This window comes from Amblyraja radiata, chromosome 28 (genome assembly GCF_010909765.2).
Source record: "Amblyraja radiata isolate CabotCenter1 chromosome 28, sAmbRad1.1.pri, whole genome shotgun sequence".
NCBI lineage: Eukaryota > Metazoa > Chordata > Chondrichthyes > Rajiformes > Rajidae > Amblyraja > Amblyraja radiata.
The window spans coordinates 32,767,859-32,779,951 of record NC_045983.1 but is presented as its reverse complement, the minus strand read 5'-3'; the positions used below and the strand labels follow the sequence as shown (position 1 = coordinate 32,779,951).

The 12,093-nt window shown below is 43.6% G+C and overlaps 1 protein-coding gene across 1 annotated transcript in view; it reads right to left on the bottom strand.

Annotated features, from left to right (window-relative positions):
- The window catches only part of aatf (apoptosis antagonizing transcription factor), a 117,310-nt gene that overhangs the window by 35,910 nt on the left and 69,307 nt on the right, over positions 1–12,093 (bottom strand). Inside the window, exons 9-11 of the mRNA XM_033046250.1 lie at positions 3,540–3,607; positions 2,013–2,093; positions 981–1,052 (exon numbers count right to left, since the gene is read on the bottom strand). Of these exons, the coding sequence (XP_032902141.1) occupies positions 981–1,052; positions 2,013–2,093; positions 3,540–3,607 (221 nt within the window). The remainder of the gene's footprint in view (positions 1–980; positions 1,053–2,012; positions 2,094–3,539; positions 3,608–12,093) is intronic.

The window sequence follows — 12,093 nt, the reverse complement described above, 5'->3', positions numbered from 1 at the left end:
TTTCCGTGCTGCGTCTCTAAACTAAACCAAATTAATGTAGAATTCTTCTTCTTCTGTCAACTGACGACTAGAAAAATGCACAATATCCTTACAGTCACCTCTGTGAACAATGCTTTACTAAATTGGAGCGGTATGGTGGCACAGCGGTAGACTTGCTGCCTTACAGCACCAGAGTCCCGGGATCGATCCCGACTACAGGTGCTTTCTGTACAGAGTTTGTACGTCCTCCCCGTGACCTGTGTGGATCTTCACTGAGATCTTTGGTTTCCTCCCACGCTCCAAAGACGTGCAGGTTTGCAGGTTAACTGTCTTGGAGTAAATATAAATTGTCCCCAGTGTGTGTAGGATAGTGTTAATGTGTGGCGGTCGCTGATTGGCGTGGACTCGTTGGGCCGAAGGGCCTGTTTCCGCTTTATCTCTAAACTAAACTAAAAACAAAAATAAACTAAACACTTGGGGAAAAAACGCATCACCCAAAATAATACTTGTTTGTATAACACTTATTAATTTAAACGCTACTGAATGAAAAACATTTTGTAGTTAATACATTAATGCAAAGGCACATATTTAAACAAAGCTTTGAAAATAACCTTTCCCGTGTCACAGAGTTATCAAAGTGCCTTCACTGCCCATTATGAAGAATGGTAAGTGCTTTTCTATAGCTTTCCAAATCCAACATACATTTTACATTGTAACGACTCCGTTTCCTCAGCCGCACCGCCTAGTGATGGGAAGTCAATCTGTACAGCAATGAACCTGGGGCCAAATCATAAATTTACAATTATTTTTCTTTTACTAGCATTATAATTAGAGGGATGAAAGAAGCCAAGATCACTTTGGTAGATCTGGCATGGGCTAGACTTTGATGCCAGTGACAAATGGTGATCTGATAACAAGAGAAGGGGCAGGTGATGGGTTGAAGAACAGGTCAATATCACCGTGCCACGAGACGCTTTTGATGACCGTAATTTATTACTTGCCTCGCATCATCGTTCATTGTAGCCTGGTCAATAGGTGCCATGAAACTCACTAATTTGTTGTGAACGTGGAATCTGTTGGAAAGAATTGAAAATGTTATTTGCTTCTGATTTTTTTTACCTCAGTCAATTTAATTCTGACTCTGCATAGTCACATTCCATAATCCCATTGACCACGTGGTGCGCTATTTGTATGGTCTGAAGATATTTAAAAATGCACGATATACAGATTCAGTTCAGTACAGGTTCGGATTCTCAAACATGTTCACACATGTTTAGACATAGATGCAGTTTTTGATGGCTCAAGTAGATCAATTTAAATTGGCAGCTGTCCCTTTATATATTATTAGTGTGATGTCTTAAAAAAAATTAAGGTATCTATCTGGTTTGTTTCATATAGACAACACTTGTTTTAAATTATAGTTCAGTTGCAGAAAATGAGTCTTGTTATTAATCCTAATTTGAACAATGCCTTAGAGTACTGAGATACCAGTTTACATTGAGAACTTTATTAACATAATAAACTCTTAACGCCAGCAAAGGGGAGGGGTTGCAAGAGAGGGCATGTTTAAGGGTGAATTACATATCAGGGCAACACGGTGGCGCAGAGGTAGAGTCGCTGCCTCACAGCTCCAGAGACCCGGGTTCGATCCTGACTACGGGTGCTGTCTGTACGGAGTTTGTACATTCTCCCCGTGACCTGCGTGGGTTTTCTCCGAAATCTTCGGTTTCCTCCCACACTCCAAAGGGGAACAGATTTGAAGGTTAACTGGCATGGGTAAAAATTGTAAATTGTTCCTAGTGTGCAGGATAGCGGTGGTGTACGGGGATGGCTGGTCAGAGTGGACATGGTGGGTTGAAGTGCCTGTTTCCACACTGTATCTCTGACTAAACTAAAAAAAAGGAGCCAATCCTAAGGAAAGCATTTTATCCGTAACCAAGTCAGGCCCTATTCACTCTCTTTAATACCCAACTATTCTTTAGGTACTGGATCTTGGTGTAAATACTGAGAAGCAAAATTGTTGTACAAATTACCTTATTTTTCTGCCCTTGCTTGCTCTGGTATCAACTCTTCTCTTAATCTTACTCCGTAGTTTTTGAATGGCAAGCCACTGTCTGCATAAAGAAGACAATATTAACATGGGAGTGAAAAAAAACAAAGGAAGAAAACCATAGAAAATTAATTATAAAGAAAATTCTAGGACAGGCAGAGCTTAGATTTTCACTTTACACAGTTGAGTCATTAGATCAATTAAATACTGACGTTATCCACCCAGCGTTCAAACCATCTGCAAACAAACTAGACCAGTCTCACCCCCGTCGCTCCCTCTCCTCCCCTCTCCCATCAGGCAAAAGGTACAGAAGTGAGAAAACGCACACCTCCAGATTCAAGGACAGTTTCATCCCAGCTGTTATCATGCAACTGAACCATCCTATCACCACCTAGAGAGCGGTCCTGAGCTACTATCTGCCTCATTAGTGACCCTTGAATTATCATTCATCAGTCATCATTGATCATTCCATATATCCTGTTTCTGCACACTGTGGACGGCTCGATAGTGATCATGTATTGTCTTCCCGTTGACTGGTTAGCATGCAACAGAAGCTTTTCACTGTACCTCGGTATACGTGTGGATAAACTAAACGAAACTAAAAAATATAGACCAGGCAGGCACTGATTCTCCAATGTGTTTAAGAAGGTTTTGCAGATGCTGGAAAATCGAAGGTACACAAAAATGCTGGAGAAAGTCAGCGGGTGCAGCAGCATCTATGGAGCGAAGGAAATAGGCAACGTTTAAGGAAATAGGCAACGTTTCGGGCCGAAACCCAAGGGGGTTCGGCCCGAAACGTTGCCTATTTCCTTCGCTCCATAGATGCTGCTGCACCCGCTGAGTTTCTCCAGCATTTTTGTGTACCGCTGATTCTCCAATGTTCTGAATAATGCTGGAGTAACTCAGCGGGTCAAGCAGCATCTCTGGAGGACCTGGACAGGCGATGTTTTGGATCAAGGTGCTGAAGAAGGATCCCGACGCAGTTCTCCGGGGATGCTGCGTGACCCGCTGAGTTACTCCAGCACTTTGCGTCTTTTTTTGGGATAACATAGAAGTAGTGTGAGCGGGCGATCGATGGTCGGCGTGGACTCGGTGGGCCGCAGCACCTGTTTCTATGCTGCATCTCTAAACTAAACTGGACTAAATCGACGACACAAATGTATTTACTGTCCATTTTGCGTGGAACAAACCACTTTAATTTTCATATCCATAGCAATTAGCTAAATTGCATTGGCATTATTTAATTAAAAATCTTAATTAATTCTAAAGTGGCTATTGTAGAGTGTTTAAGGAACAGTGTAAATAAATTGTGTCGAATAATTACTGCAATGGAATTATTTAAAAATCTGTAAAGTGTAGAAGATTTTAAACTGTACAAATATTTCTACAATAATGTAGAAATATTAGACTGTTATATTTACAGACTTTTACATGAGACATGTTCGGAACATTAACTGGTCGCAGTCAAACAAATCCAGCCCTAATGAAATCTTTAAATCTCAATACTTACCGGCCCATAGCAACCTGATCATTTGGATCAACAGTACTGGTCTTTCGTTCAATTAGTTCTCTGAGGAGCTGCAGAAAAATAATAGAATAAAAATACACTGAGATTAGATTTAAAATTGTCTCTTTACCTGCTGCATTTGCTCCAAGCACATTACAAGTTACAAAGCGACAAACAGATGTAGCAGTGGGTAGGTGAACAGTAAGGTCATAAGTGATAGGAGCTGAATTAGGCCATTCGGCCCATCAAGTCTACTCCACCATTCAAACATGGCTGATCTATCTCTCCCTCTCAACCCCATTATGCTGCCTTCTCCCCATAATCCTGACATCCATACTAATCAAGAACCTGTGAATCTCCGTCTTAAAAATATCTATTGACTTCGGCTCCACAGCCATCTGTGGCAATGAATTCCACAGATTCGCCACCCTCTGACTAAAGAAATTTCTCCTCATCTTCCTAAAGGTATGTCCTTAAATTCTGAGGCTATGACCTCTAGTGCTAGACTCTCCCTCTAGTGGAAACATCCACTCTATCCAGACCTTTCACTATTTGATGCTTCAATGAGGGGGCCCCTCATCCTTCTAAACTACAGCAAGTACAGGCCCAGTGCTGTTAAACATAAATCATACGTTAACCCAAACATCCCCTGCGATCATTATCGTAAACCTCCTCTGGACCCTCTCCAACGCCAGCACATCCTTCCTCAGATACATGGCCCAAAGCTACTCGCAATACTCCAAATGCGGCATGACCAGTTTAAAGCCTCAGCGTTACATCCCTGTTTTTATACTCTAGTTGTCTGGAAATAAATGCTAACATTGCTAACATAAGCTAGGATACCGTGCCGATTCTCCAATCTACAATGCTGTGAAATATATTCAGCTGCCTTTATTTTTCCCTTCGCCCGATCTATTGTACTTGAGTTTAGCTTATTCTATTCATGTTCAGTTTTTTCCCGATTTGATTGGATAGCATGCAAACAAAAGCTCTTCACTGTACCTCGGTACACCAATAATAAATACACAATAATAATAATAATAATAATGATAAGTACACAATAATAAACCTAAATAGACGGTGTTTGTTTTGTGCCAACAATCTGACAAACATAAAAAAACTTAACTAAATATAACTAATTATTGAAGCACACCCCATTATAGCGGTAGACTTGCTACATCACAGCGCCAGAGACCAGGGTTCGATCTCGACTACGGGTGTTGTGTGCACGGAGTCTGTACGTTCTCCCCGTGACCGCGTGGGCTTTCTCGGAGATCTTCCGTCTCCTCCCACACTCCGTAGGCGTACTGGTTTGTAGGCTAATTGGCTTGGTATAAATATAAAATGGCCCTAGTGTGCGTAGGATAGCGTTAGTGTGCGAGGATCGCTGGTCGGCGCGGACTCGCTGGGTCGAAGTGCCGTATATCTCCAAACTAAAAAATATCAGCTTTCTGATTATTGCTTTTTTTTTAAACTCATTGAGTGAATTTCTATCTTTACACATCTTCATGATTAAAAGAATGTCCGTCTGCTCAAATTACTAGCTTATCACTTTTTTTTTGGAATAACACCAGTATCATTTCATTAATTTATTAATCTACCACACTCACTATATTCCTGGAATGCACCCCTCTCTTCAAAGTCTATTTGTGTGACCTACTTCCAACCTGTCTTTGGCAGACAATCTGTCAGTTTATCTACTGTTGTTCATCATAGTCACTCCTGGCAGCTAAATAAAAGATTACAAATCCGCCAATGCAAGGGCTTATGACACTGTAAACCCACATCACACTGCTGTTCGGTAAACTTATGCCCTTAATCATTGCAGCGACTTCAGCGGCAATCTCTGCCAAATCCCGCTCAGGAGAAGAAATTAACCAGGTCAGCGAAACAGGTGCAACTGTGTGTCTGTCAACCACTCTCTTCCCACAATTACTTGTACACAATGAAGCAGTAATCTTTACAGATCATCTCTCTGAAGAAATGTATTGAAAACCGTAAAGGAAAATGAATGTGCTGCTGCCTTGCGGCTCAGCAGATGTCTGTGCGTGATGTACAAGGCAACGATGAGCTGTCGGAGAAATCTGTCAAGGTTTGGCTAAGTGATTAAAGTCTCCGCAGTCTAAACACCATATTTAGAGTCTACAGGAGTCAGGGCTCGCTCCCATTCCTTGCTGCGGTGCCAGATGTTAGGTCTAACACTTCAGCTTCCATTTAGTCCACGTGGACAGAACGAGTTGGCACAGCAGTCACACACAATCTGGAACGTTCTGCAGTTGCTGCGTTAACAAGTGTCAGGCTTCGTTCAACCACAAGAACACCAGAACGTCTCCTCCTTGCTGCCATTTCAAGATGCACTGAACATCACGATCATTGCGCCAAAAATACACCGTAGTGCTTGGCCAACTGCTGCAAAGCCACTCCTTCATCACCGTGAACTCTTCAAGTGTAGTAATCTAAAATAATTGTCACCTTTGGGTATTTCTTCATCTTTTAACTCTCCAGTTTAGTTACGTTTATTGACACGTGCACCGAGGTACAGTGAAAAACTTTTTGTTGCTTGCTAACCAGTCAGCGGAAAGACAACACATGATTCAAATCGTGCCGTCCACAGTGTACAGATACATGATGAAGGGAATAACCTGAATAATGTTTAGTGCAAGATAAAGGCAGTAAAGTCCGACTCTTAACTCCTGTATAGTAAAGGGGCTGTCCCACTGTGGAGACCTAATCCGCGAGTTCAGAAGAGTTTGCCCTCGATTAATATCGGGGGCAAACTCATATCGAGGGCAAAAGCATGATCGACACGAGGTCCTGGGAGGTGTTTGTAACTCTCCTCCATGCTCGAGAGTAGTCCCCGCAAACTCGAGGCCTCAGCTAGGTCGCAGCATTTTTTTCAACATGCTGAAAAATGCCCGTTAGTAAAAAAAGGTCGCCATGGAAAAAATCGATACTTTTTTTACTTGTAGGTTTAGTCGAAGTAGGTCGTAGTAGGTCGGCATGTTAGTCGTAGGTAATAGATGGTAGTCGAAGGTAATCAAAGGTAGTCGAAGGTAGTCGTAGATAGTCTTCAACATAGTCGAAGGGAGGTCGATGGAGATCGAAGGAGGTCGTCTTCACTCTCCACTATTTGGTGTCCAATTTTCCCGAAGCTAGTCTTCAACATAGTCGAAGGAGGTCTTCAAAATGTCACTTTTTCACACTCTCCTAAACTCTTCTAAACTCGCCAATTAGGTCACCGCAGTGGGACAGCCTCTTAAATTTGTAATAATTGTCACATTTAGGTTTGTCTTTATCTTTTAACTCTTGTTGGGAGATAAAGAAAAGCCAGATATGACAATTATTTGAAATTACTATACGAGTCATAGAAATAAAATGGAATTGGGTACTTTCCCTCAAACTTCCTCTAATGAGATTTCAGTGTTACTTCGAACAGCTGAATTAATGTAAAGAAGAATGAGAATGGACTTAATAGAAACGTACTGAATAGTGAAAGTCTTGGATAGAGTGGATGTGGAGAGGATGTTTCCACTAGTGGGAGAGTCTAGGATTAGAGGTCATAGCCTCAGAATTAAAGGATGTCTCTTTAGAAAGGAGATGAGGAGACATTTCTTCATAGGGTGGTGAATCTGTTGTATTCTTCGCCATAGAAGGCTGTGGAGGCTAAGTCAATGAATTAAGGCAGAGATAGATAGAGTCTTGATTAGTACGGGTGTCCGGGGTTATGGGGAGAAGGCAGGAGAATGAGGTTAGGAGGGAGATATGGATCAGCGATGATTGAAAGGCAGAGTAGATTTGGTGGGCCGAATGGCCTAATTCTTCTCCTATCACTCATGACCTTATTACCTTAAAACATAAAGTGCTGGAGAAACTCAGCGGGTCAAGCAGCATCTCTGGTGAGAATAGGTGACGTTTCAAGACCCTTCTTCAGAATAGGTGGATACAGGTGAGGGGGGGGGGGATATTAATGTACATATGTTACAAGGCTGTATGCTGTAGAAGAGAATTTGGCAGACACAAAACGTAACAGCAGATCAAAACACACCAATATCTGATAAAATGTAAGACTAACATGTTTTATATGGTTTGTAATTATAAAGGCGATGATTTGGATCTGCTGATGGTGAATTTCATGACAGAAAGATTTATATACATCATGGATGTCTGTGTTCTGTTGGCTTATCAGACTGACCTATAAGTATGCCTTAATACTTATGTTAGGAAGGGAAATGCAGTAAATGTTTGCAACCCTGATAAATAAATTATTATGAATACGTTTATTGGCCAAGTAGTCACATACAAGGAATTTGCCTTGGTGCTCCGCCCGCAAGTGACAACATGACATACAGTGACAGTTAGGAATGACACATAAAACATTAAGCATTAATGATCCCTAGTGCCAATGAAAGTCAAAGAAGCCATTATGAGACTGAGAAATAAGAATAAAACTGCTAGAGACATCAGCCAAACCTTAGGCTTACCAAAATCAACTGTTTGGAACATCATTAAAAAGAAAGAGAGCACTGGTGAGCTTACTATGTGCAAATGCCAAGGAAGACATCCACAGCTGATGACAGAAGAATTCTCTCCATAATATAAAAAAAATCCCCAAACACCTGTCCGACAGATCACAAACACTCTTCAAGAGTCAGGTGTGCTGTACAAGATGCACTGAGCAAGGTGAATGAGCGCAAAGCTGCCGGCCCCGATGGCATCCCTGGCCGGGTGCTTAGGGCATGTGCTGGACAACTATCCCAAGTCTTTACCGACATTTTCAATCACTCACTGGCCCAGGGTGTTGTCCCCACTTGCCTCAAGACATCAACCATCGTGCCAGTGCCCAAACAGTCAGCCACAGGGAGCCTCAACGATTTCCGCCCAGTGGCACTCACCCCTGTCATTGCTAAGTGCTTTGAGCGGCTGATCTTGGCTCACCTCAAAGCCAGCCTCCCCCCCACACTGGACCCCCATCAGTTTGCCTACCGGGCCAACAGGTCTACAGAGGACGCCATATCGGCGGCCCTACACTCTGCCCTGACCCACCTGGACAACAACAACTCCTACATCAGGTTGCTGTTCATTGATTTCAGCTCCGCTTTCAACACTGTCATCCCCGCCAGCTTGATCACCAAACTCAGCGGGCTTGGCATCTCCACCTCCCTCTGCAACTGGACACTGGATTTCCTCACCAACAGACCACAGTCTGTTAGGGTCAACAACCTCAACTCCACCACTATAACACTGAACACCGGCGTGCCACAGGGCTGTGTGCTCAGCCCTCTCCTCTACTCCCTCTTCACCCACGACTGCATCCCTAAGTACGGATCCAACGCCATCATTAAGTTTGCTGACGACACCTACGGTGGTAGGACTGATCAGTGACAACGATGAGTCAGCCTACCGAGAGGAGGTCCAGCACCTGACAACCTGGTGTGCCAATAATAACCTCGTCCTCAACTCCAAGAAGACAAAGGAACTTATTGTCGACTTCAGGAAGGTCAGAGGGGGCAGACATACCCCCATCCACATAAACGGGACTGAGGTGGAGCGCGTCTCCAGCTACAAATTCCTCGGGGTACACATCTCGGAGGATTTGTCCTGGTCCCTCAACACCTCCAAGCTGATCAAAAAGGCACAGCAGCGCCTTTACTTCCTGAGGAGGCTCAAGAAAGCCCACCTGTCCCCCCAGATCCTGACCAACTTCTACAGGTGTACCATCGAGAGCATCCTGACCGCCTGCTTCACGGTATGGTACAGCAGCTGCACTGTTGCGGACAGGAAGGCACTACAACGGCTGGTGAAAACCGCGCAGCACATCATCGGCGCCCCGCTCCCTGCCATGGATGCCCTCCACCGAAAACGGTGTCTGAAACGAGCTGGGAAGATCATTAAAGACCCCTCCCACCCCAATCATGGACTGTTTGCCCTCCTCCCATCAGGGAGGCGGTACAGGAGCCTCAGGTCTCGTACCAGTAGAATGAGGAACAGCTTCTACAATCATACCGTCGCATTGCTGAACTCGGAGTCCCGCCGATAGATTCCTCCGGTCCCTCCGTCCCCCCATTGTTTAATTATTCTGCATTTTTTATTGTTCTGTATCCTCTTTTTTTTTTTTAATTTCTATATTGCACTACTACGGACTGACGCAAAACTGCATTTCGTTGTACCGATACTCAGTATTTGTGCAATGACATTAAAGTTGAATTGAATTGAATTTGTCAATGACCACTGTCCACAGAAATCTTCATGAACAGAAATACAGAGGCTACACTGCAAGATGCAAACCACTGGTTAGCCGCAAAAATAGGATGGCCAGGTTAGTTTGCCAAGAAGTACTTAAAAGAGCAACCACAGTTCTGGAAAAAGGTCTTGTGGACAGATGAGATGAAGATTAACTTATATCAGATGATGGCAAGAGCAAAGTATGGAGGAGAGAAGGAACTGCCCAAGATCCAAAGCTTACCACCTCATCTGTGAAACACGGTGGTGGGGGTGTTATGGCCTGGGCATGTATGGCTGCTAAGGTACTGGCTCACATCTTCATTGATGATACAACTGCTGATGGTAGTAGCATGGTCAATTCTTGATTGGCCAAGTCAATCACCGGATCTGAACCAAATTGAGCATGACTTTTATATGCTGAAGAGAAAACTGAAGGGGACTAGCCCCCAAAACAAGCATGAGCTAAAGATGGCTGCAATACAGGCCTGGCAGAGCATCACTAGAGAAGACACCCAGCAACTGGTGATGTCCATGAATCGCACACTTCATCAGTCATTGCATGCAATGGATATGCAACAAAATACTAAACATGACTAGTTTCATTTACATGACATTGCCGTGTCCCAAACATTACGTGGCCCTGAATTAGGGGGACTATGTATAAACACTGCTGTGATTTCTACATGGTGAAAACAAAATGTGTAAAAATGTCCATTATTAAAATCTGACAATGTGCACTTTAACCACATGTGATTTTTTTTATTACAAATCTCAAATTGTGGATTACAGAAGCAAATAAATAAATGATGGGTCTTTGCCCCAAACATTATGTATATAATAAGAAAGGATGTATTTTCACATTCAAAAGCACTGGAAATAATATAGAACTGCTCTGAAATCTGTATACTAAACCAAAACTAGAGAAATTGCTGGTCAAAGTAAAACAATATTTTCCACATGGGCTTTTAGGAAACATGAATAACAAACTCACCTTTTCCAAAAGGATTAAATTCTGAGGTTCCAAATAAACATATTACCTGTACATTTTTTAGTTTAGTTTAAAGATTCAGCATGTAAAAATGACATTCAGCCTACCGAGTCCGCGCCGACCAGTGATCCCTGCACACTAACACTATCCTACACACACTTGGGACAATTTACAATTATACCAAGCCAATTAACCTACAAACCTGATTTATATCCACCATGGTTTTATGATAAGCCAACAGAACACAGTGTGGGAGGAAACCGGAGCACCTGGAGAAAACTCACGCAGGTCACGGGGAGAACGTACAAACTCCATGCAGACAGCACACATAGTCGTGATCAAATGCAACACCTGTCCCTTCACCTCCCCCCTCGACTCCATTCAAGGTCCCAAGCAGTCGTTCCAGGTGCGACAAAGGTTCACCTGTATCTCCTCCAACCTCATCTACTGCATCCGCTGCTCTAGATGTCAGCTGATTTACATCGGTGAGACCAAGCGTAGGTTGGGCGATCGTTTCGCCGAACACCTCCGCTCAGTCCGCAATAACCTACCTGACCTCCCGGTGGCTCAGCACTTCAACTCCCCCTCCCATTCCCAATCCGACCTCTCTGTCCTGGGTCTCCTCCATTGCCAGAGTGAGCAACAGCGGAAATTGGAGGAACAGCACCTCATATTCCGTCTGGGGACCTTGCGTCCTTATGGCATTAACATTGAATTCTCCCAATTTGGCTAGCCCTTGCTGTCTCCTCCCCTTCCTTAACCCTCTAGCTGTCTCCTCCCACCCGCCCGCCCTCGGGCTCCTCCTCCTCCTCCCCTTTTCCTTCTTTCTTTCCCCCCCCCACCCCCCATCAGTCTGAAGAAGGGTTTCGGCCCGAAACGTCGCCTATTTCCTTCGCTCCATAGATGCTGCTGCACCCGCTGAGTTTCCCCAGCAATTTTGTGTAGTCGTGATCAAACGCAGGTCTCTGGCGCTGTAAGACAGCAACTCTCCCGCTGCGCCACCGTGCCTCCACTTGTTTAAGCAAATCGTTTTAAACCAGAAAAATGACTACTCGGGTAAATTTAAGACAGGTTGCATGTACGCCAAGCATTTGACACATGACCAGGTTCACAGGCGATAATATATCTACATTTTTAAAGTGTCCATAACGATTAGTATTTTATCAGGACATGATAAAGAATAAGCCTCGGTTCAAATGCTTAGAAGGTGGCGACCTCTCTTCATTATGCCCGACATGCAACTCTCCCCCACTCTGTCGTTAAGTTACATCAATTAAACTGACAACGAGTGATGAGCAACTTTGGATGTGATTTAATATTTACACATATAGAGTTTGAAACATATGG